Below are 27,204 nucleotides of genomic sequence, written 5' to 3'. Positions count from 1 at the left end.
ACACACACAATCACTCAGACACCCCCCCCCCAACATTAATTAATAAAGATTACTATTTCTATTTTAGTTTAAATCCACCGCTTTTTTTTTTTTTTACCTGGGGTTCAGTAAGTCTTCTTGCAATCCAGGCATGCAGCGCCGGCGAGGGAGCACTGATTTGTGAGCTGTTTCTGCTCAGCTCCCTCGTGCGACGCAGAGTGATGCCAGGAGCCGGAATATGACATCATATTCCGGCTCCGGGCATCACTCTGCGGCACGTGAGGGAGCTGAGCAGAGAGCTCAGTAATCAGTGCTCCCTTGCCGGAGCCGCGCATACCTGGATTTTTAGTTAGCTGCCGCCAGGCTAACAAGGTATTTGCCTGGGTATTTGGGGGCGGCGTTTTTTGACGCCCCCTGGAAAGTGCCGCCCAAGGCAAATGCCTTGTTTGCCTTGCGGCAAATACGTCCCTGGTTTTATGTTTATGTTTTTAAAGTGATCAAAAGCTGGAATATCATTTCCTAACTGGAGTACTACCAGTATATTTTGGGAGACAGATAACCAGTGTATGTATATTATCTCATTGGTGATCCTCACACATGTAATTGTAGCACACCACACCATTTATTTTTCCTTTTGTATTCATCCAAATGACACAGATGACACATTGCAAAGTTCTCTGCAAGAGTGTTTCTCAAACCAGAGGACTTGAGCACTACCAGTTTGCTTGATTATTAGAAAATAATTGGGTATTCTCTAAATTCCCTAAACAGTAGGGATCCTGGACCACTGGTGGTAATCCATAAATCATGGACCACTGGTTACAATCCTTAAATTGTGGACCACTGATGGTAATCCATAAATCCTGGACCACTGGGGGTAATTCCTAAATCCTGGGCCATTAAATGGAATCCCTAAATTGTTTAACACTGTGGTAATCCCTAACTCCTGGACAACTAGTGGTAATCCCTAAATCTTGGCACTGATTATAATTCCTATATTTTAGACCACTGGTGTAATCGCTATATTGTGGCCACTAGTGACAATCCCTAAATTGTGGACCACTCCTGGTAATTCCTAAATCATGGACCACTGATGGTAATTTCTATATCCTAAACCACTATTGGAAATCCATAATTTCTGGACCAGTAGTGGTGGTGTAAATATTTACAGCCACTAGAGGTGATGTTAACCCTTAAAAATTTCAATAATTACTTTTGCAGGGTTAACGGTCCTGGGACTATGCACCCAGACCTATTCAATGAGTTATAATGCCCCATTAGGAAATAATGAATAAATCAAATATGCCACAAAGTGTCATTGGTTAATCCCCAAATTTAATGTTAATGTTGTAATATAAATACAGGTTGAACCATTCTTTTTACGAAATAATTTGTATGTTTAGCATGTCTAGCTCACGACAGTGGGCCAACCATCCTTCATCGTATGATCTTACATCACTATGGCATGTACATCACACAGCAGGAATATTGAGCAGGAAAATTATAGACAAATAGAAATATCAAGTGAGACTAGACTAAATGAAGATTGATAGAAATAATGGGAGATGCAGCAACTTGTGGAATACAACACATCTTCTAAGGTCAAGTTGTCTCCTGATGAGGAATGGTACAAAGGAACTGATTACTAAATAAACTTTGCAGAGAAATGCGCTGAATCTGGGAAACAGATTTGAGAAGAGAACGTATAGAGAAGATAGATGAGAGGACAATCATCAAAAATAACATGGAAATCATGGAAATAATGTAAAAAAGATTGTAGCGGTTTTATCAAGCAGGAAACGGCGTAATATGTAATTCACAGAAAATTAGTCGAACAATGGTAAAAAAAATAAAATCAAAGTATCAATGAGCTTAAGGAAGCACAACAAAAATATATTGACAGAAAAATTCACTACGCTCTGAACTTTAGCAAATTCAATTTGAAAGGCAAGACTGAGAGTTAAATACATCAGCTGTAATGATAGATGAATTATACGGGGTTTTTGTTTCCAAAAACGCTATTTTAGCTCAATTTTGTTACTAGGATTTAATTCATTAAAATTCTGAGTTTAGTTAACAATCCTGAAAGAAATATAAAGTAAGAATCATTTGTAACAATATCAGCAACAATAAATGTCGTGTCGATCCCAAGATAGTCTTTATTATGAGATGCCCCTGGCTATTCTATAGCTGCTGATTTTCAGACTGCAGTTTTCTCAATGGGAAGGAAAGATTCGGGGATATAATGATATAATGATGATAGGAAATACATACAAAAGATGCCATCATCTTTTACATTAGAGGTAAAATGAAAGATTTAGTGATAAAAAGAGAGAATAATGTCCTGTATTGAAGAGATGAAATTACAATTGTATTGGTAAAAAAAAAAAAGATGAAAGCTTACAAGCTAGATAGAGAGGCATACACACTCAGAATCATATCTGCAAAAGAGAATTGAAGATGAGGAGTCTGGACTGGTTTTAAGTAAACCGATTAACTGAACATTGGGGTAGAGAGAAAAAAAGAGCAAAAATCGATATAAGAAAACAGAAACAAAAAGTGGACTATATGCCATTAACAATCAAAACAGAGAATAGAGTGTGAGTTTAAGTTTGAGAGTCTTCTTCACTAAACCCTGAATTGTAGTCATTTTAAATATTAATTACAAGTTTGGTTTAAAATAGCCACACATGGACAATAACTGAGTTGGAGAATGTTTCCAGATCAGCAATTTTACCCTAAATTCTGTAATTCAGATTTCCATTTGCTGTGATTCAGAGTTTAGTAAATAAGCCCCTGTCTGATCTGCCCTCTTTGTTTTTTTTTTACCTGTCCACTGAGACGGCAGCCAGGGTGAAGCTGCTTGCATACATGGATAGGTAGATGGAGAAGTGAACAGCTTTGCAGAGGAAAGCCCCAAACAGCCATCCGTCCAGAGTGTATATGGTGGCCTGGAATGGCACACACAGCAATATGAAGCAAAGATCTGCAACCCCCAGATTCAGGATGAAGAGATTGGTGGTGTTGTACTTGGTCTGTACGTTTCGCAGTAGCACGACCAAGACTAGTCCATTCCCCACTGTGCCCAGGGCAAATATTAGTGAGAAGACAACTGGCACAATGATTCCTCCTGGGGGTAGCTCTGTGGAAGTTGAGCCATTCCATGCCTGAGACATCTCTCACACATCAGAGTCTCTCAAAGGAGAGTCACCAGTTCTGCAAAGGCATGGGCAAAGATGGGACCAAAGATATCCTCGAACCATAGGATCTTCTGTGGTGTCTAAATGGAGTGCAGAAAATGTATTCCTCATTAGAACAATGTATTAAATGCAGTCTTCAACAAAAAAAACATACATGCGTAATTCATGGGTAGCCAACCAGAACTGACCAGTAACAGTAGTTGTACAATTCATATCATCTCTAGAGATACAAACAGGCTCTAGATCAGGAAAGCCATAAGTTATAGAGCTAACATCTCAGCTATATATTTACAAGACAAATTCCATGGCCAATGCAGCAAATTATATTATACAGACATAACTACACGCCTGTCTTTATCCGTATAAATGCAACATGCAATGTTTAAACTTGCAAAAGGCAATGTTTCCACACACATAGACCCCAGAGCAAACATACACTGCAGTTAGTCCAACATAGAGTAACTGCAGATTTCTTATGCAGATTAAACATAATCATAGATCACAGAGCTCAAAGACAAGCACAACCAAACACACACATAGCTCTATAACAATTGGAACAACAAAATTAATCAAAACTAACACGTTAATCTTAAAGCATACCTTATATGCATAAGACAAATACGATGGCATTACAACACTGATATATAACATATAACTAACATTAAAGCATTTTGTTAGAAACATGTACCCCAGATTCTATAAGCATCACATTACAGAGAAAGATGTGTGTTTTGATCAGAACATTTTATACACATACATACATCAAAGAATACCAACAAAAATAATGCACCTGAAAACACACAAAGCTGGTGAGAAAGCTTGGCTAATGCACCAACTGCACCCCCTGATCAAACCTCAAGACAAAGATTTTACATTATAGACAGGGTCATCTAATCTATGGTCCATTAACATCAGCAGCACTGAGATGTTAAATAGCATCTATACCTGGGCACCTACTTGGAAATGCCAAGCAATCTCAATGTATCTTTCCTGACAATTGACTTTATTATAATTTCTTGTGTGTGGAAGCAAATACCACTTACTGTTACACACTTTGTATAACTAACGTAAACAGCCAAGCTTCCATAATTACATTCCTAGAAAATTGACTTAATATATACTTACAATTATAAGGAAACGGCAACAAAGCAATTATATAATTATGACCCCAGAAAATAAATCCTCTGAACTCCAAGGCAATAAGCAATGGAAAATAAGAGCTATTTATACTTTAAAGAATACAACAACATATAAACAGCAAGAGTTCACAATCCTACAGACAATTCAGACAGACAAAAAATCACATAAAACGAGAACACGAATATACCAATATAACTCCCCTGAGAAAGCATGCAAAAAAAAAAGTAATTTAATTCCCATTTGTCACTATGTGCTATATATGTATTATTAATTACACATCACACGGCTCTGCATGTACAACTAAACTGTGTATTTGCTAGTTCTTTAAATGCATTTATTAACATTTATCTGCATAAGATATATATCTGTCTGTCTGTCTGTCTGTCTGTCTGTCTCTCTATCTATCTCTCTATCTATCTCTCTATCTATCTCTCTCTCTAAGCAATTAGAGAATGAAACATATATATATATATATATATGTGTGTGTGTGTGTGTGTGTGTGTGTTTGTATTTGTGTATATATATATATATATATACACATTTGCACACATGCATTCTTGTTAAATCATTGCTCTTACCCCCACAGTTTTATTCACTTGCTTGCTGTGTACACATCTCCCTCTATGTTTAAATATACCCATATAATGTGTGTGTGTTTGTGCACAGCATGAACACAGCTGTCTACCCCCAGGTCTCTCTCTTGGTAATCAGAATACGGTTTTGCTACCTAATTGTTGGGTATGTTTGTTTGAAATGTCCTCCTGTGTGAAGGTATTTATACCTTGCTTGCGTACATCACTCTGTATAAATGTATAGCGGCTCTGGCTGTATGTTGCATTCAGCGAGTGTATGTATCAGATTTTCTCTTCTTACCTCCTCGCTAAGCTGCTGCACTTCTTTCATCTCTCCCTTCCTCTGTCTCTCACTTTCCAAATCCATTCTCTTCTCCTCCCTCCTGCTCTATCACACTCGCTCTCTCCCTCCCTCTTTCTGAATGCCTTTTCCCCCCTTTCTCCAGTTTTTATTCTGACTGTCTCGTTCATTATTTAGTTGTGTCTCTTTTTGTTTCTGTCCTACGATGTGACATGTTTGATGCTTCCATTTTTCTCACTTTTAATGTAGAATGTTGTTTTAGCCATCGGTGTTACATTATTACATGTTTTCTGCAAGTTTACTCATATATCTTTACATTCTCTGTCATTTCAGAGATAACCGCTGCAGTAAATAGTGCTTCTTATTATTTGCTTTAGAAATAAAGAAAAGCTTCTCCTGAATGGATTTTATCTGTTCTTCTGATTTTCTGTAATATGTTATTATCAGTGTCGGACCAGTATCCTTCTACATATTCTGTGAATTTTGCCTTTTGGAGCTGGGTAGCCTGATTATAGAAAATAACTCCATCCTAATCTCCATTAGCTCAAGCACCTCTTGCACTCTAACCTCAGTGCTTGATGCATGATTGTACTATATCTAATAATATACTAAATATTTCAGTGCATTTCATGTTAACACAACTAGGATCCTTTATTATAACAGTTGGGATTTGGACATTACCTCTTTGTGTTATCTCTTCTGTGTGTATCAGTGCTTGCAGTCCTAATCATTTAGTGTAACGTGTTACTGCATCTGGTATTCTAAATCAGTGATGGCTGATCTTGGCACCCCAGTATATGTGAATTAGATCAGCCTGGATGAGCAGCATCATGGAAATGTAGTTCACTGGGGTTCCAAGGTTAACCATCATAATTATAGAGCAGGGCAGGAAACCTCCGGCACTGCAGGTGTTGTGGACTACATCGTCCATAATAATCTTACTGCCATAATGCTGGCAAAGTATCAGGGGAGATATAGTTCACAACATCTGGAGTTGCCAACCTCTGATATAGATATTGGTTGCCAATCCAGACATCAATGTACACCAACAACCTAGGTTTTGTCAGTATCCCCCTTTGAACAGAATGCAGAATCCCCCCCTACAGGGCCGGCACTACCTGTTAGGCGGACTAGGCAGCCCCCAGGAGCGCCGGCCCCCCTCATGCTGCAGCCGCCCGAGCGCTCTGCAGAGAGCCTCAGGCGGCTGCAGCTTTGCCCGGGCTCGTGCGTCCATGAGGGCGCACCGCCTGGGCGCAGCATGAGGAGAGGGACTAACAGGAGGGAAGCGCTCAGCGCTCCCTCCTGTCACTCCCTCACTGTATGGTCCGCCGGTACAGGGAGCATCTGTCTCCTGTACCCGGCCGGACTAACAGGAAGTGCACACTGAGTGTGCACTTCCTTTTAGTCCGTCCGGGTACAGGAAACAAAAGTTCCCTGTACCCGCGGATCATACAGAGCTCGGCCACGCTACAACACAGGTGGGGGGGGGAGATAAATAGAAAGAAGGGGGGGATAAATAGAAGGGGGGGCTGAATAGAAAGAAGGGGGGAGATAAATAGAAAGGTGTGGGAGATAAATAGAAAGAAGGGGGAGATAAATAGAAAGCGGGGGGAGATAAATAGAAAGAAGGGGGGAGATAAATTGAAAGAAGGGGCGGAGATAAATAGAAAGGGGGGAGATAAACAGAAATAAGGGGGGGGAGATAAATAGAAAGGGGGGAGATAAATTGAAAGGGAGGGGGGAGATAAATTGAAAGGGGGGAGATACATTGAAAGGGGGGAGATACATTGAAAGGGGGGAGATAAATTGAAAGGGGGAGATTAATTGAAAGGGAGGGGAGAGATAAATTGAAAGGGGGGGGGAGAGAAATTGAAAGGGGGGAGATAAATTGAAAGGGATGGGGATACATTGAAAGGGGGGATACATTGAAAGGGAAGGGAGGGGAATTGAAAGGGGGGGATAAATTGAAAGGGAAGGGGGGGATACATTAAAAGGGATGGGGGGAATAAATTGACAGGGAGGGTGGGGGGATAAGTTGATAGGGAGGGTGGGGGGATAAATTGAAAGGGGGGGAATAAATTGACAGGGGGAAAATAAATTGACAGGGAGGGGAGGAAGAAATTGACAGGGAGGGGGAATGAGAGTGGGGAGGGGAGAAGAGAGTGACAACAGGGGAGAAGAGAGTGACAGCAGGGGAGAAGAGAGTGACAACTGGGGAGAAGAGAGTGACAAGGAAGGGGGGAGAAGAGAGGGACAAGCAGGGGAGAAGAGAGTGACAAGAGAGGGGGAAGAGAAGGACAAGGGGGGGAGAAGAGAGTGACAAAGGAGGGGGGAGAAGAGAGTGACAAGGGAGGGGGGAGAGATTGACACCCATCACACACACACACACACAATGCACCCCTTACACACAGAAAAACACACAATGCATTACACAAACAGACACACACACACAAGCAATGCAACCCTTACACACAATGCATTCCTTACACACACTCAATGCACCCCTTACAGATGCACACACTGCATCCCGTACATACACAGAAACATACCTTGCAGCCCTTACACATACAAACACAGATTCACACAATGCATTCCTTACACACATATCAGGACATCCCCTACACATTCCACCCCCTGTGAACAAACTCATTGGTGAAACATAAATGTGGACCCTGGGACCCAGACCCAGATCTAGCTGCCTAGATCGCCTTATAGGAAGCGCCGGCACCGGGTTCTGCTTACACAACCACTTACAGGAATGAAAATGTAACTTATCGATAAACCTAAGCTTATATTTGTTGGTACCTCCAACAAAATCTATGTTTAAACATTAAAAAAGAGATTGATCCACACTAACATGTGGACAATAAAACATGAGCCTTAAAGTTGGAAAATAAGAAATTCAACTTAAAAATTGACTCAGTTGGTGAATCATACAGACAGAGATGGCACAGAGATTATAATTGGCTTGAAGTCTATGGTGTTTAGGTTGTTATTTTCCATACACATGAGTGAAAGCCAGTTCGAACGCTGCTGCCCTATTGTGCTGTAAAGCTGATTTTTTTTTCAGTCTTGAAAATGAACTCTTGCACAGTTGGTCATTGTGATGCACATGAACACTCTGAGGGCAAGTTCAACATTGGGAAACACAGAAAAACGATGTGTGTTGGTTTTGTCTTGCTTAAGTACAATTACTGTGTGGAGTTGGTTTTCGTCAAGGTCAAGATATGTATTCAGCAACTTCAACATCGCATGTACAGATAACAGTTGATACTAAGGTGATTAGTGCTCCTAAGCAATTTAACAAAGAGGGTTTGAAGGTTCTGAATAAATCTCCCGGAATAATATACTGAAAAATTGGCAAGCCTATGGGGTCCCCTAAACTCGTGGGACCACCGGGCAACTGCCCAGTGTACCTATGTGTTAAGACGGCTCTGAACATGACATAATTGAAGATCCATGGAGACAGTTCAGTAGTGTTTAATATATCCATTGGACCTGTACATAGGCGTGCGCACGGGGTGTGCCCAGGGCCGTCTTTAAGAAGGGGCAGCTGCCCGGGCCCTGTTACTCCTGGGGGCCTAAGGCAGCTGCCCCATGGGCCCCCTGCAGCACCTGAGGTAATCAGAAAACACGGCCCTTTAATACTGCTCTGGACCGGGCCCCTGTAATATGGGGCTGGCTGACTACATACTTACAACTAGCCCCCTTACACACTGCCCTGTGAGTCTCTTTCTTCCCCGTGGCATGCTGGGAGGAAGTGAGGTCAGACCCAGTAAGAACAGATCACTTCCTTCTCAGTGCCGCTGGGGAGGAAGCACACTTCACACAGAGGATGCAAGCGTTGTGGGGGAGAGGGAGTGAGGCAACTGAATGCATACTCCTATCAGCCTGGGCCAGCAAGCTCCCACTGGACCCCAGAGAAGCCATCCTTCTCAACCCAAAAGGTAAAGAGACAGGAGGGTGGCTAAATATTGTTTTTGTTTGTTTTGCTAATTTCTGATTTCACTTGTATTCATCAGACATTACAAACACCCATGTGTTGGTGTTTGTAATGTAACACACTGGGTATAACTACATGTTAAAAATCCTAGAAGAACCTGACAGTTCCCTATTAAATATAAATAAAAAAAATATTTATTTTTAAATATTATTGCATAAAGTGTTATCAAAGGCTGTACACCATTTCCAAATGTCACTTTTGCCAAATTCTGGACCAGGGTATGAAAGAACAGAGTTGAGACATTATATTGGCCAAGGTTGCTGGGAGTTACTGTCCAGGAGCTGCTAGAGGGCAGAGATTAATATATGTAAATTTACACACATATATGTGTGTGTGTATCTGGCTGTGTTTGTGTCAGTGTGTGTATTTGTCTGTGTTTGTCTGTGTGTCAGTGTGTACCTGTGTGTGTGTGTATGTATATGTCGGTGTGTGATAATGAAAACATCCCAGCATTTTAATGCCAACACTGCACACAAATACACTCCAACATTCCATTGCTAACACTGTACACATATACACCCCTGCATTTATACCTTTGTGTGTGTGTGTGTGTGTGTAAATACCTGTGTCAGTGTGTGTGGATGTGCCAATGTGTATATGTGTTTGTGTGAAAGTGCTTGTATCTGTTTGTCAAAGGGTGTGTATCTGAGTGTCTGTGTGTGTGTATATGCCAGTGTGTGCATGTGTCAAGGTGTGAGCATGTGTCATTGTGCTTATGTGTGTATCTGCTTGTTAATGTGTACGTGTATATGTGTTAATATGTATGTGCATACATCCCAGAAATCACACAACATGCAAACAGACCCCTGCAAATACAAACATTACATACAGACACACCAGTTTGCTGAAACACCAATACTACACACAAATGTAATAACGCATTTAAAAAACAACACTACATCCAAACACCCCCTTACATACAAACACATCCCATGCTGGTGGTAAACATAGCACTTTAACGTTCGCTTAGCTCAGGTAGTAGTCGCATCAGGTCTGCGTGAAAGTCAAGCCTTATACAGTTTGTTATCATTACAGTATTATTGAAGGCAGTCATAATGCTGGTAAGAGCAAGTATTCAAAAATTTGCCTATGCAGAGGCTCATTACGCTAGCGTATGACCACCATTTTTGCGAATTGAATGGAAACCTTAAATAACATTCATTAAGATCAAATAATATAAACTTAACGATATCTAATGTAGTCACCACGTAAACCCGTCTTTTATCATATTCAGTTTTAGGCCAAGGTGCACCTATGCAGATGTTCAGTATATAATGCCTCAATCCGGTGTATACCCTTGCCAAATACACTGTAAATGTGAAAAGCTAAAACACGCCCAGACCACATACGTTGCGCACGGGCTCAAATAATTGCTTAAACGGGGCGTGGTTTGGCCGTGAACGAAGATGGCCGCGTAAAGGACGAGCTCCGACCCACTTAGCTAATAAAGCAGGCTTACCCATCAGCACGGCACGAAAATGGGGCGCACTAAACGCCCAGACGGCTCCCAAACACCCAGGCACCCAGCAACTGCCGCACACACGGGCCCCATGGATGGCTACCTGGCTCCGGCACCCGCCGAATACCACGAGGCAGCCGGCGCAAGCATGGCCGACTCCCCGGCCTCCTCACCAATACCGGAGACGGCTGCACCCACGCTGGCGGACATCAGTGCGGACATAAAGGCAATTAAAGCCCTGGCAGCAGCAATGGTAACTAAATCAGACATGCAGACCCTATCCGAGAATCTACACTCAGCGATCCGCACTGAGGTAAACTCTATTAAGGCCGAAATCTCCACACAGGCCTCCAGGATACAGGCAGCTGAGGCCTCAGTGCAAGCTGTTGGGGAGAGGGTTGAAGCCTCAAATCTGGCCATACATAGACAAGGCAATATTCTCCTACACCTGAGACGCCAAACCGAAGATCTTGATAACAGGGGCCGCAGATCAAACATTAGGGTCCGTGGCCTACCGGAACCTGAAGGGGCGGAAGCCGTAGAAGCAACACTACAGACGCTGTTCCGCGACATACTGGGCCCAGAAGCGCCAGACTCCATAACGTTTGACAGGGCGCATAGGGCTAACAGAGCACGCACGACTGATAACACACCGAGAGACATTATATGTTGCCTCCACTCCTATAAGCTGAAGGAGAAAATTATGAACAAAGCCCGCGCAAGGCCCACCTGGCGTTTCAATGGCGCAGAAGTTGCCCTCTTTCAAGACCTATCTCCCCTCACGCTTGAGGCTCGTAGGGCCCTGAGACCCATCACAGCACTACTCAGGGATAGAGGGATCCCATACAAATGGGGTTTCCCCTTTATGTTATTAGCCAGACATCATGACGACTGGTTCCCGCTACGCTGGCCGGAAGAGGTGCCCAGGTTCCTTCAGCGCCTCAACCTCCCGCCTACAGAGGTCACCGACTGGATCCTGGGGCCACTGGACCAGAGGCAGGGACTTCACACCCCGAACTTGCAACGAAGACGACGAGACGTCACACCTAGGCGCCCACAGGCCCGCAGGCAACTGATGCCCACGGACCCGGAGGAATAAAGTTCTGCCCCCCACTTGTATCCACCAAGCAAGGAAGACCGACCAGGACACACTACCGTACCACGGCCCGCTGACAACCACAGATGACATCGCTATCCCGTGTACATCAGATGCCAGATAAGTACTGTTTACGCATACACATGTAAGGGGACTTATCCATGACCGGGTGCTACAACACTCTTCTAACACGCCCTTGGGTGAGGAAAGCTACCCCAAGTTGTTTAGGGAGGGGGGCCTGAAGGGGGGGGGACTCACCGTTTGGCCTACCCATGGGATGGGGTATTTGCAGGGCATATCCCGCATGTGCACGTAAGACACAACCTATGTCGCTATACGGGACTATTGAACTGCTGTACACACGTGCACATATATGGAGACTTCCTTATGGCCGGGTGTTGCCACACATTCTCAACATGCCCCGGGAGACGGGAGGCTGCTCTAAGTTGCTTGGGAGGGGGGCCTAAGGGGGATGGGATGCACCATCTAGCTTGCCCGCGGGATGGGACTCTTGCAAGACATGCCCCACTTGTGCACGCGGAACACGAACTAGATTGCTTCATGAGACTGTTGGTTAATCACGGGAAACTCAAGCATTTGATATATTATGGTTTTACTGAAGCTGTGATGTGAGTTGGTCCGGTCGTAGCTATAACTTACCACTGGCTATGGCACCAGAAGGGGGATAGATTGAGGGAGGTGGGGAACGAATGGGGGATTTTTATGTGAATATTGCTCTTATTTCGTTGATATTGATATGCCGGGCCATATTGGGTGTGATAGCTTTATGGGTGGGAGAAGGGCGGAGACGCCATGGGGCCCTAGGGCTACGAAAGGGATGGGGGTCACGAGGTGAGCTTAACTGGGACTACACCTACGAATGTACCTATAGTACCAGATTTCTGGGGTTGGGGGGGTGTGGGGGGGTCGGACTGGGAGGGGGGGCGGCTGATATCTGAATAATGTTAAGATGTGATGTCATGTGTTTATTAGGTGGCATTGTTTGTATCCTGCAATGTATGATAAGACCCACTTGCGATGTTCACTCATGGCAGACAAACACACGCACACCCATACCGCCTGACTCCTGCCCCCCCCCCCCTCCCCCATGGATGGCCAGCCCCGCTTCCTGTCCCCGGAACATAGGAACGGGGACGGTGCCCGCTATGGGAGACAGGGGGACTAAGATCGAACTCCCTGTGCGGCCGGCCCGGCCAGACACGGCCCAAAATTCGAACTACCTTACGACAGCAAAGGGCTATCCGCCCCGACACAGGGTAGGACCAGCAGCCACACGTACCGTCTATCCCTACAGTTGTAGACCCATTCCCCCATACTTCGTGACCGTAATACTCGATATTTTCACAAGTATTGGCCATTAAATTCAACTTAGGAACACGTGGGACACGGACACTCCTTTGAGAGTACACACACTACTACATCACTGGACACTGTACATCCGTTACTGACTGGACAGTGACACTGGACTTCTTCGGCCACACCGCCACCCCGACATACACCTGTGTAGACCACATTACTGGGGGCCCCAGGACCGTGGCTGCCCTAGCCTGATAGGGAACGGTACGGTCTTGTTATCCACCCAGCTACACAGGACACCCTCGAGTGGAAGGGATAACTTTAATTCTTATTGATATCGTATCACTGAGCACTTACACCAGGGGCCTCCTGGGACGGGCTACACTGGGTGTGGGCCGAGCCGCCCCCAACTCGTGGGACTTGTAACTTACGAAGGTTCTACCTTTCCTCTTCTTTAACTGCACTTATATCCCTTTTTTTTTTTTTTTTTTCCCTTCCACCCTCCCCTCTCCCCCCCCCCCCTCACACCGGCAGGCAGCGCGCGCGAGGGCCACTAGACCCAGAACACCTGAACACGACTGCGGAGTCACCAGCGACCTCGCCCGCACTATCCCAATGGCGTACATAGCAGCGCCTCTACATGTCCTTACGCAAAACTGCAGAGGCCTTAACTCACCTGAGAAGCGCGCACACCTCCTACGAGAACTTCATCGCAAACGGATCTCGGTAGCAATATTACAAGAAACACATCTCAAATCCTCGGACACCCATAGACTGAAAGACAGAGTTTACCCAATTAACTATCACAGCACTCATCCCGAAGCCCGCAAGGTAGGAGTTGCGATACTATTGGCCGCTAATCTGGCCTTCACTCTGCTGGACCGACAGACAGACCCCAACGGTAGGTTTCTCTTCATCAAAGGCACGATTACGGGGAAGACATACACCTTTGCCTCTATCTATGCGCCAAACGCAAAACAGGCGATGTTCTTGTGCAAAACATTCCGCCAACTGGCAGAATTCACGGAAGGCTCCCTCATCATAGGGGGGGACTTTAACGCACCACTGGATCCGTTGCTGGACTCCTCGACAGGACACAGTTGTATCCCACAATCCGCGATTAGGGCCATCAAGAAGACCATGCGGGACTCGAGATTGGTGGACGCGTGGCGGACCATTCATCCAACAACCCGTGATTTTACGCACTACTCCGCCATACATAGGAGATACTCTCGCATTGATTATGTTCTGATCCAACAAGAAGGCCTCCAACACCAACACCTCGGCAACAATCGCACCTACACCGTGGTCGGACCACAGTGCAGTGGCCGTGAAGCTCGACTCCCCGCTGTTCAGGCCTGCCAGGACGGAGTGGAGACTAAATGAGTCGCTCCTCTCGGACCCGGGTGTGCTGGCTGACCTGACCGAACACCTCACTAATTACTTCAGGGAAAACGACACGGAAGAGGTATCAAAAGTGACGCTATGGGAGGCACATAAGAGTGTACTTCGAGGTCACCTCATTAGAATTGCTTCCCGTAAGAAGAGGGAATCGCAGCGACGTATGTTGGAGCTCACCGACCAAATCTCCCGCTTGGAAACACAACACAAACGATCACAACTTGAAGAACACTATCGCCCACTTTTGGATGCCCGCCGACAACTGGCAGACCTGGTGGCCAGCAAACACCATAGGGTGACACAACGATCCAAGGCCTTCTTCTACATCCATGCGAATAAGGGAGGGAGACTCCTGGCTCGCATGATCCGGCCCCAACAAGCGAGGGCGCAGGTCCACGAACTCCGGAAGACTGATGGCTCACTTACTCAATTCCCTGAAGCAATTGCCACTGAATTCTGTAACTACTACAGACAACTATACAATTCCACACCGACACTCCCCGACGCCCACGGAGCGAACCTACAAGACGCAACATGGCGTTACCTACAAGGTTTCCAACCCGACGCTCTAACACCAGAAGAAGCAGAACTGCTGGAGGCCCCGATCACCACGGAAGAGGTACAGGCGGCGATTAAGACAGCAAAAAGAGGGAAAGCTCCGGGACCGGACGGACTCTCGGCGGGATATTACAAATCATTTAGGGACATTCTCGCGCCACATCTAATGACAGCCCTCAATCGACTCCAACAGGGTGACACACTACGCCAGGAGACGTTGGCAGCCACCATCACGGTAATTCCTAAACCTGGCAAAAACCCCGAAAACTGCAGCAGCTACCGGCCGATCTCGCTTCTTAACGCGGATGTGAAACTCTTCACTAAGATCATTGCTACCAGATTACAACGGTATGTGCCACGCTTGATACACCCGGACCAAACGGGTTTCGTTCCGGGACGGGAAGCCAGAGATTGCACGCTCCGGGCGTTCTCTGTTCAGGCATTAGCCCTTAGAGAAAAATCAGGCCTACTGATGCTCTCCACAGATGCCGAAAAGGCTTTTGACCGGGTAAACTGGAGCTTCATGATGGCGACGCTACGAAAAGTGGGACTAGGAAGAGGGATGATGGCTTGGATAGAGGCGCTCTATACGGACCCCTGCGCTAAAGTACGGGTGAATGGCGCTCTTACGGACGCCTTCACCATCCACAACGGTACGCGTCAGGGTTGCCCATTATCACCACTCTTGTTTGCCATCTCGCTGGAACCGTTCTTGGATAGGGTGAGACATACCCCGGAGATCAGGGGGTTTCGGCATGGGACTCAGGAACATAAGGTAGCTGCATACGCAGACGACATGCTCTTCTTCGTGAGCGACCCAACTGATTCCCTGCCGGCATTGATGCGAGAATTCGATGCGTACGGCCGGTTATCGGGACTGAAACTCAATCTAACTAAATGCGAAATATTAGATGTCTCGACCCCGATGGACGTAGGAGAGCAAATTCAACGTGAATACCCCTTTCATTGGTGTCGGGACCAGATGCGATACCTGGGAATCTGGATACCCAGGAACCCGAAAGAAGTGTATGCCACGAATTACATCCCCCTTTTGCGCACAATCCTAAACGATCTCAAAAGCTGGAACTACGACCACATCTCCTGGCAGGGACGTATATCGGTAATAAAGATGAACGTTCTCCCGCGGCTCCTTTACTACTTTCACACCATCCCCTGGCACATCCCGACGGGATTTTTTGCATCTCTTAAGTCAGCGGTGATACAATACGTCTGGAAGGGAGAAAGGGCTCGGCTCAGCTTTGACAAGATATGCCTACCCAAGAATTGGGGAGGCCTGGCTTTGCCAGATATTCGCAAATACTATCATGCCACGGTACTGCAGCGGATCAGGGATTGGCATGTGGCACCTGACACCAAACTGTGGGTGGCGCTGAATAGAGAGGGTAGTAACAAAGCCCTCCACAGACTCACGTGGCATACTTCGGTGGACGCAACGTCAATGCTAGGTGCTGAATCACCCGTCGCTCAAACATTGAAGACATGGTCCCACCTGAGACGTAACCAACACATCTCCCCGCAGCCGAGCCCCCTGATACCGATCACCTTCAATTCTGATATAGGCGGAGGACTTCCCCGTTCTTCCTGGCCAGTTGTAGGAAATGAAGACTTTGTCCCGATATCCAAAGTCCTCAGTAACGCGGGTATACAGAGCCTTCGAGACTGGAGTGGAATACCACATCCAACACTCATGCATAGATTTCATTATGCGCAACTACGACATTTTTACTATAACCTTCCCAACAGGGTAGCAATACATAGGGAACAAACGTGGTTTGAACATTTCTGCACGACTGACTCGGATGCCGATGGCAGAGTCTCAGTCATATATCAACGGCTAATAACGGGAGAACGCTCCAGGAACACGGCGTTCAAAAGAAGATGGGAAGAGCTGACGGATAGGACGTTCACTGACACACAATGGGAACAGATATTGATTCTGCAGCACAAGAGCTCCATCAGCACCAACTACCAGGAGGTCAACTTCAAGCTGCTTTCCCACTGGTACAAGACCCCCTCCCTGCTACATAGAATATTCCCGGGATCTTCAGACGCATGTTGGAGATGCGAAACCCACACAGGCACAATAAGACACATTTGGTGGGACTGCGCACGGATTAAGCCGTTTTGGGAGGATATACAACGGGAGATGAGGATCATCCTGGGAGACCTACCTGACTTCACCATAGAAATGGCCCTACTCCATCACACCGAGGGCTCAATAGCCCAATACAAGAGGTTGATAGTTCGACACCTACTAAATGCGGCTAAAGCATCCATTCCCGCTAAATGGAAGCAAACACAACCACCGACTGTGACGGACTGGCTTCAGAGGGTAGAAGACATCCACACGGCTGAGGCGCGATATGCAGAATTGCTAGGAAGGAGCACCAAACATGTAGAGGCCTGGACCCCGTGGTATGTATACCTCTCACGACCAGGAGCAGGGAGACCATGAAACACACCATTTCATACGGTCCTGGAGTGACCGAGCGTACGCTGATGTCTGGTGCCACTTCTAAACCCAACCCCTCCCCCCTTCCCCCCCCCCTCATCCAACCCCCCCCCCTCTTCTTCTCCTTCCAACAATATACGAGGTTTCTCACTCATCCCCACGCGACCCATTTCTGGGACTCAGTGGCGGCGGCTCGGACTGCCCCAGGGGGGCCGGACCGGGGGTACCTGACTGTGAGGATGCGTGAGCTATAGGAGAACTTTGTAGTAGATCCCAGAGAGGCGCTCCAGTGCCATCACCCCCCCAAACCAAAAAATAAAAAACAAAAAACTGACTACGGGGACGACTAGGACACTGACCGAACTGAACAACGACTCCACAGTATGACTCAATAGACCGACGAGAGGAAGGGAACATAACATACGCCCTGCGACACTCCAAGGCACCTCATCAGGCGTCTGACTGACGGACTTACGAAGTGGACAGACGCACCTAAACCACTCCTGTAACATGGGTGGCCACTGGAGGTTCTCCCCCAGGGGACCCTAGACTAGGACGAGGATTTGAGGGTTACACCCTTAGTGGTGCACTGTATGTGCTCGACATTCACACTCTCAATTGCTACACAATGCACTTAGCTCATCGATAAATACTCACATGTCCTCGACACTGCTCCCACTCAGGATTACACAGGGGCCCTCAGTCATATATGTCGCATCTCGTTATGACTACAAATATGAATACTACCTACTCTCCCGGCTATTAGACTTAAAACCGGGCCACCTGAAGGTGCCACGGAATAGGGGCCCTAAGTTATCCCATTATTTAGCTTTCATTGAGAGGTTTTTGATGTTACTGGAATGGCATTAGCTTTTAACGATGCATCTACCTATATTTGTTCGCTTGTTACTTTGCTTGAGTTGCCTACGCTTTATTGGCTAATGAACAGCCATATGACGCTTGTTGCATATCAGATGATCAGAAGATAAAAATGCTTACTTTTGATGTTAATTTACGAACTGACTTGCCGTATATACACTGTTGTGGTGTATGACTGTTTGTTTCTGTACTCACCTGTTCGTCATAATAAAGAATTTACAAAAAAAAAAAAATAATTGCTTAAACGTATGGTGTGGTAAGCATATATGGCAAAGGTATTGCTCCAGTCAGGCAATAGTAAATCATGTCTAGTAGCATTATAACAATGTCATATAATTTGCACCGTAGGCATGCTGTGAAATAAGAGTATAAAAATGTAAATAAAATAAAAACTGTATAAAAGTATAACTTTTGATGTAAGGGGCATATTTGTTTTTAAGCTGTGGTGAATTACTATATTATGTGGCAATCCGGCTATTAAGTATGCGGTACTAAACAACTTTACAACCTATTATGCATCAATCAGTTAGTATGTGTGCAGCAATAAGTAGTATCAATCTTTGGCCCCTAGGGGCATTATAGCATGGACTGCGTATTCCTCTGGCATTGGAATGTGGGGATATTTATGGGATAATAATAGTAAACAGTTGAGAATTGCCCACTATTTCAATTCTCAGATCCCAAAGATCGTTATCGTGTAAGTGAAATGTATTCTATATAAATAAAATCACAATTTGTTATAAAAATAGATACAATTTATTGTGACAATTTAATTAATAATAATAATATGTAACAGGCGTGATAATAATCAATGAATATTCAGTATAACATGAGTATGCAATACAAATGGCAATACATTTTTCAATGGTTGACAATGATTTATGATAGTACTTCACAGAGAAACGAAAGTGAAACTTACACACAGACACAGAGCTTGCAGCTTAAGGCCATAAACTTTAGCTGACAGTTAGAATAACCCTTTCAATGCTGGCTAGACCTCCTAGGTAATTAAGACCTATTCTCATGTGATTTTAAATAAAATAACATTTATACCAGCTCATTAGTCATTTCCTGGAACCATCCAATAAGAGTAATCTACCATGTTCTATAAGCAGGATCTTAACTTGGCTAAACAGATATTTTATCTTATTTTAGGGCAAATCAATACACCTGGATAAATATCACGATATGCTAACATGTGATATGTCACATTAATATATATATTCCTTGACAGGTCTATAGTCGCCATTTGGGCAGTCGGAATCCAGGACAAACCACCCCCATAACCTAACCCAATAATACACAGACACTAAGTAGTATGGGGAAATTTGTCCACAGCTTTATTAACCAATAATTATAATAATAATAATAATAATAATGATAATAATAATAATAATAATATCGATAATAAATTAACAGGTAAACATGGGTCATTGCCCCCCATACTCCGCCCCCTCGCATCCTGTTCCTTCGGCTACCATACAAAAGGCAATGACCCCCATATAATAACACATATACATAATTATAACATACACCAACTTTATATCAAAGTGCCAACCACCATTAACCACGGCAGGGGTATACCCGGATACCCCTGCCCCACCAGGTTCTGAGCCACCTCCAGGACTCGAAACCTCTCAACCACCGATGACCACAATCTGTTTATTCCACCTCACGTTCATCCAGGGGAGCCTATTTCCTCTCCTTCAGCTCCCCGTCCCGCCGCTGTGAAAGAAACGGGTTAAATAAACACAAAACAAACAAAGGGAGGGTGGGTGGGACAAACTCGACCAGGTAGGAAGTTAGAATGACTCACCTAAAATGGCTGCTCATTTAAATAGCCAATCCCACTTACCCATAATTCCAACCCTCGCTTACTTCCTCCTAAGCCCGCCTCCTAACCCCTGTCAAGGCCTTTTTCCGCTTAGCTGCGCTCTAGCTACATGGGGCTACATGACAGGTCTATAGTCGCCATTTGGGCAGTCGGAATCCAGGACAAACCACCCCCATAACCTAACCCAATAATACACAGACACTAAGTAGTATGGGGAAATTTGTCCACAGCTTTATTAACCAATAATTATAATAATAATAATAATAATAATGATAATAATAATAATAATAATATCGATAATAAATTAACAGGTAAACATGGGTCATTGCCCCCCATACTCCGCCCCCTCGCATCCTGTTCCTTCGGCTACCATACAAAAGGCAATGACCACCATATAATAACACATATACATAATTATAACATACACCAACTTTATATCAAAGTGCCAACCACCATTAACCACGGCAGGGGTATACCCGGATACCCCTGCCCCACCAGGTTCTGAGCCACCTCCAGGACTCGAAACCTCTCAACCACCGATGACCACAATCTGTTTATTCCACCTCACGTTCATCCAGGGGAGCCTATTTCCTCTCCTTCAGCTCCCCGTCCCGCCACAAGCTCAGACCTTGACCCCTTAAGCTGTCTGAGCTCCGCCACCCCGAAGAAACAGAGCCATCCTTATACCATCCTGCCAACCCAAGTTGAGCAGGTCCAAACCCACATCCGAGAGGTGAACACCATCCGAGCGGTAGTATCCTGGCAACCCTTCCTCCAACTCCAGGTGCCGTACCACTACACCCCCTACTTTCCGCACAAAGCTTGCCATCAAGCTATTCACCTTCTTCCTGCACCTCTCCATAGCCCCCGTATCCCGAGCGTGCCGCCACCGGCGCCGCGGGACAATCTCAGACCAGACCAACATTACCCCCGGAAGCAGGCCCCTCAACTTATTAATGTCTTGCTTCATCCACTTCACCAGCCGGCGCTGCGGCGTAAGGCCCAGGTCATTACCCCCCGCATGTAATACCAGCACGTCTGGCGTGTACCCTGCTGCCAGCATCCCAAACAGTTTCCCACAAACATCCCCCCAGCAAAAACCCCGATACCCAAACCAACGAACTGCCAACTGGCCTCTCGGAAAACCCAGCTGCTGGCCTTGCGCTCGAGCTGCGGCCCTCCTCTCGGCCCAGAAGACAAACGAATGGCCCACGATCCATGCCACACGCCCTGGGGGGAGAAAACAAATGATGAGGGAAGTCCAACAGAGACCCCTACCCCATCCCCAACCAACACAGCGAAACATCCCAACATAGCCATTAACCCCTCATATCATAACACAAAACCTTTTAAATTTGATGGTTATTTTTTTTTTTTTTTTTTTTTTTTTGAAATACAAAACAGTCCCATGCCATTAATCCAATAGACCCAACCGGACATAGGAACGGAATCTTACCGATTCCCACCTCCCGATCCTCTTCACCACCTCGTCCCCCAATCCCAACCGTGCAGCCTCCGTGGCCGCCCCAATACGGAACGAGTGCGTTCCAAATCGTGCAGCTTGAAGCCCCAACCTGCCCAAGCCCAACCGAAAAACTTTCGTGAACTGGAACCGAGAAAGGGACGATCCGTCAGCATGTACCAATAAGGAGCCCCCTACCGCTGGCCTCCGCGCCAGATACTCCACCGTAGCAGCCACCGGGCACAAAGCCGAGCCCGGCAAGGCCCCCAGTGTCACGTCCCGGCCCACGCCGCGGACGTCCATTTTGGACCTGCCAAGGTGCACCACTACCTTCCTATCCAAGATACGGACCCCCGAAAATTGCAGGCCCCCCTGCGCCAGTTTACTAGCACTCACCAATTCCCCTACTCGGAATGCCCCAAAAAACGCCAAAACAAACGCTACTTTGAACAGTAAAGCCTCAAACCCATCAAAACAAACCTCAGGCAATATACCCACCAAATCCCCCAGCAGCCGCACCGACACCGGGCGCCTGGTATCCGGCGCCCTGCGCCCCTTGCGATAACCCTTCAGGGCTTGCCTGATGACGAAGGTCTTGGTAAAGTCCTCCTTCCCATGCCACCGAAACCAAAACGCCATCGCCGCCATGGATCTGTCCACCACGGCAGGGGACGGCCCTTTTGTCAGCAACTGACAGGTGTACCACAAGAAAGCGTCCCGCAGGGCCTCCCCGCTGTCCATGGCCAACCCATCCAGTGATCGTTCCCACAAGCCCCAAACCTTACTGTACGAGGCCCAAGTGGCCGGTGCCAGAGAAGCCTTCACGAGTCCTCCAAGCAGGACGCCCCCAGCTGCCAAATCTCGTCCGGGCAAGCCAGCCCTTCCTTCGATGCCCCCGGCGCCGCCAGCCAGAAACGGGACCACTGAAAACGAGATAGAGCATCAGCCACCTCATTCAAATAGCCGGGAACATGGCGCGCGCGAAAAACAACATTTCGGGACATACACAGCAATACCAGTCGCCTAAGCAGCTGAACCACCGGCCTTGAGGCCGCCGACTGGCGATTCACCGCGTGAACCACCGCCATGTTATCCGAGAAAAATACCACTTTCCGATCGCGCAGCCTGTCACCCCATAACGCTACTGCAACGACCAACGGGAACAACTCCAAGAAAGCCAAGTTGCGCATAAGAGGGCTCGAACCCCGAGAGTCCGGCCACCGCTCCGCACACCAGGAGCCCCCGAAATATGCCCCAAAGCCTACACTGCCCGAAGCATCCGTAAAAAGCTCCAGCTCGGCCGATGACTGGCCCTCCTGCCGGAACAACACCGTCCCATTAAAATCACGCAAGAAGGCATCCCAGATGCCCAAGTCCGCTCGCATGGCCGCCGACACCCGTACGAAATGGTGCGGGGACCTAACCCCCGCGGTAGCGGCCGACAAGCTGCGACTAAACACCCTTCCCATCGGGATGACCCGACACGCAAAATTGAGCAACCCAATCAAAGATTGTAGCTGCACCAGAATCACCTTGCGCGCCCCAGCAACAGCAGCCACCGCCCCTCGAAGCCTTGCCAGCTTATCCCGGGGCAGCCGGCATTCGCCCCTCCCAGAGTCAATCTCCAGACCTAGAAAACTCAGACACGTGGTCGGGCCCTCGGTCTTGTCCGCCGCCAGCGGAACCCCGAATTGGCCCGCCACCCACTCAACCGTCCGCAGCAGGCGCAGGCAATCCAGGGAACCAGCCGGTCCCACACACAGAAAATCATCTAGATAATGTACAATAAGACGACTCCCCGCTTCCACCCGTATCACCCATTCGAGAAAAGTGCTGAATTTCTCAAAATAGGAGCACGAAATGGAACAGCCCATGGGCAGGCACAAGTCCACGAAGTAGGCCCCTTCAAAGAAACACCCCAGTAGGTGATGACAGTCCCGGTGGACCGGCAGCAGCCGGAACGCGGCCTCGATGTCCACCTTAGCCATCAGGGCCCCATGCCCGGCCCGCCGGACCAAATCGACCGCCCGGTCGAAAGATGCATATGACACCGAGCACAATTCCTTATGAATACCGTCATTCACCGACTCCCCTTTTGGGTATGAGAGATGGTGAATGAGTCTAAATTTACCCGGCTCCTTCTTGGGGACCACCCCAAGTGGGGAAACCCGCAGGCCCTCCAGCGGAGGCACCACAAACGTGCCTGCCATGCGGCCCAGTCCGACTTCTTTGCCCAGCTTTTCCCTAACCACATCCGGGAAGTCAGCCACAGACTTCAGGTTGCGCAGCCTCCCTTGACCCCCTCGTCGCTCCTGAAACGGAATAAAGAACCCCGCCGCAAAACCCGCCAGGAGCACCGCAGCGTCCGCCCTGTTACCGTAGCGGCCTAGCCACGGCTCCATCGCGCTTAGCTTCACTGGGGTTAGGCCCAGGGGAAGCGGATGCACCCCCTCCCCCCGGCGCGACAGCCGCACCTGCGCCTCCGGACTTACCCTTCTTAAAGCAGCGGTTGAGCCCATGAGCTCCCCCGCAGCCGGAGCACTCATGCTTGAAACGACAGGAGGCTCCCCATTTGCATTGGCCCTCGTTATAGAGCCAGCATAAGCCCTTTTGTAAGGTGGCCGACGAGGCGGACTGCCCCCTGGCGCCGGCCGAGCTCTGAAAGGGCTGCGCCTTTTGCGCCATCATTAGCTTCATCCAGAGCGGCAGATCCATTTGGTCCCACCGCATACCCGGGTTAGCCGCCAGCCGCTGCCGAAACTGCTCGTCGTACCTCCACCAGGCCAACCCCCCGTAAGTCCGGTACGCCTCCCAAATGCCATCCAAATAGCAGAACAAAGACGAGCACAACCCCGGCGATTTTTCGCCGAGCACGCTAGCCAGCACACAAAAAGCCCGCAACCAATTACCAAAGGACTTCGGTATCTTGCGGTACCGCTTCCTCTTCTCCTCCTCCTCCTTTTTCTCATCCTTCTTATCCTCCTCCTTGAGGTCAATAAAGTCCTCTAACGGGAGGAGGGAGAAAATCTCACAGAACTCGCCCTTCCATATCTTATCCTTCACGTCCTGTTTCAAATGGACCCCCAGCGGGCCCGCAAAAGATACGTACGCGTGCTGCCTAGCCGCGTCGGGGATACCCCCGGACAACTCAGCCCTTTCACTCCCAACCTCCCCTACATCCTGCGGCACCACCAATTCCCCGCCCGTACTAGGCCCCGCGGAATCCCTGATCCGAGAACCTGAAGCCACTGCACCCGGAGCCCACACCTGACCAACGCCGCTAGTGTCACCCCCCGCCCCCAATGAGTGGAGTAGTGCCTGAAGTGTGGAAACTAGTGCGCTAGAGTGTAGTGACCCACTGGACTCACCGGCCAAGCCCCCCGACACCGGAGCGGTGGGGGCTGCAGTACAGATCGCCTGACGTCCGGGAAGAGGAACTTCCGCCGCCATCTCGCCGACCGGGGTGCCCACCCGGTGCCCAGCCTGTGAGGAAGCAGAACGGCTCCGAAATCTAGGACAAGGAGAAGAAGTCCTGGGTAGGGGGTAACGAACATCCACGCCCCTCCCGTCCCGACCCCGGGAGCGCCTGTTCTGCACCGAAGCCTCCCGCTGACCTCTACCACCACGTGGCACCCGGGAACCCCTGGGGCTACGACTCCTCCCGTCTCTACCAGCATGCCGCCCCTGCTGCCCATACCGAGGGGCTGCCGCACCTTCCCCTGCTGAGCTATCCGAGGGGAGCAGTGCCGACCCGACCGCCCCCGAGCATCCCGGGACCCCAGAGATCTAACGGGCGAGGGACTGTCGCTACTACTCCTGGAACCCGGGCCCCCCCTGCGCCCCTCCACTACGGAAAGACCCGGCTCCCGGCCTACCCTACGCCCTTGCCTAGCTACCTCCGAAACCCCCTCCCCCACCCCCTTACCTCTGACCCCCAGCTTACCAGACCCCGATGGCCCCGAACTACCCACCACCCCTACGGGAGACCCTCTGTCCGATCTGGCCCCCTCCCGGGAACCCCTACCACCCTTAGAACTCACTCCTTTAGAGCCACATTTTCTCTTCGGGGCCCCAGGGCCCTCCCCCTTTCCCACTAAGGCCTGTGCACCCCCATCCGGCTTACTCCCGCCCCCCCCAGTGGCAGAGCTCCCCCGAACAACCTTCCCGCCAAGAGGGCCCCGACCTGAGCCCTCTGCACTTGCCTGATGCCTGCCAGGCCTGCCATGCGGTCTCCCGGATCCAGCCTCCTCATTGTCTCCGCTGTCCGATGGGGGGGAAGCCCTCCTGTGCCTCCCCTCCGTGGGTCCCGAAGCACCAGGGGGCCGCCCGGCCGCCTCCGACCTGCTAGCAGCCGCGCCCCCGTCCACGATATCCCTTTGCCGCCTAGTGCACATCCGAGGCTCCGTCCGCACGCGGGGAGGCAAGGCCTCGACCACGCGGCTCCCGGGCCTGCTGCCGGTCGCAACTGGAACTCCACTGCTACCGGGTACAACTTCACCGGGCCCCGCGCCCGGGCTTAGCCTCCTCGGGGGCCTCCGGGCCCGGACCGGTCTCCCGCCATCGCCGCCCCGATCTGCCGCCTCCGCCAGGGCAGGGCCAAGCTGTGCCCGTAGCCAGTCCACACCCTGATGCCGTGCTGCCGACCTGATCCCTTCCAGCAAACGCTCCACGTCGTCCATTGTTCCTGCAGAGGAGACAAAAGAAATCCGACCAAGCAAAGTCCGCGCACACCGAGGCGAACACAAACTCGACCAGGTAGGAAGTTAGAATGACTCACCTAAAATGGCTGCTCATTTAAATAGCCAATCCCACTTACCCATAATTCCAACCCTCGCTTACTTCCTCCTAAGCCCGCCTCCTAACCCCTGTCAAGGCCTTTTTCCGCTTAGCTGCGCTCTAGCTACATGGGGCTACATTCTATCTGCAGAATAGAATATTATAACTATATATTCTTTAATAACTAAGATTTCTAAATATCGAAATCTGATCGTGATTTATCCAGTCATATATCATGCTATTAGACAATTTTAATTAATTTAGATTAATTAAATGAAACCAGTGTAATTAGCAGTTGAGTAGATATGTTCATCAGATTAGTTGGTAGTCTCAATAACTGAATGGATGTGTGATTGGTGTGTAAGAAATTCTGAGTGACTGGAGTGGATATCTGTCATGGATTTCTCTGCATTGTCCCCGACTGCTCACCTCTTTGCTTCTTTGCTTCCTTTGCATACCTCTCTCTTCCCTTTGGCTTAACTTTTTAAAGGGAAAATTCACTAGGTGATAGACCAATAGAAAACAGGAGGTGTGGTTACCTTCCAGATAGCAATTTAAGTATTTGGTCTATAGAGGGCAGTCTCGTCCCACTAAACATTCCTATCCAGGAAAGAGTTAACGTTTCCTGGTGGCTATTTTGACGTCATTTAGCTTATCTTTATGGTAGTTTATAATTTAAGTTGTCTGTCAGTTCAAAGAGTTTCTTTGGGCTTTCTTCAGACTATGTGTCTGGCAAATTCTGCTATAATTTCTA

The 27,204-nt window shown here is 48.1% G+C and overlaps 1 protein-coding gene across 3 annotated transcripts in view; it reads right to left on the bottom strand.

Moving 5' to 3' along the window:
• GALR3 (galanin receptor 3) overlaps nt 1–27,204 on the bottom strand; it is a 65,065-nt gene that overhangs the window by 10,208 nt on the left and 27,653 nt on the right. The window contains exons 1-2 of one of the 3 annotated variants that reach the window (XM_063426416.1): nt 5,193–5,243; nt 2,809–3,259 (exon numbers count right to left, since the gene is read on the bottom strand). In XM_063426416.1, coding sequence (XP_063282486.1) covers nt 2,809–3,155 — 347 coding nt within the window. In that variant the 5' untranslated portion in view covers nt 3,156–3,259; nt 5,193–5,243. Of the gene's footprint in view, nt 1–2,808; nt 3,260–5,100; nt 5,150–5,192; nt 5,244–27,204 lie in introns of those variants that run through there. The other 2 variants (XM_063426417.1, XM_063426419.1) reach the window with 2 other exon arrangements.

The sequence above is a fragment of the Pelobates fuscus genome, chromosome 7 (assembly GCF_036172605.1).
Source record: "Pelobates fuscus isolate aPelFus1 chromosome 7, aPelFus1.pri, whole genome shotgun sequence".
In the NCBI taxonomy this organism is placed as follows: Eukaryota; Metazoa; Chordata; class Amphibia; order Anura; family Pelobatidae; genus Pelobates; species Pelobates fuscus.
The sequence above is the reverse complement of the archived record's forward strand: the minus strand, read 5'-3'. Positions and strand labels throughout refer to the sequence as shown.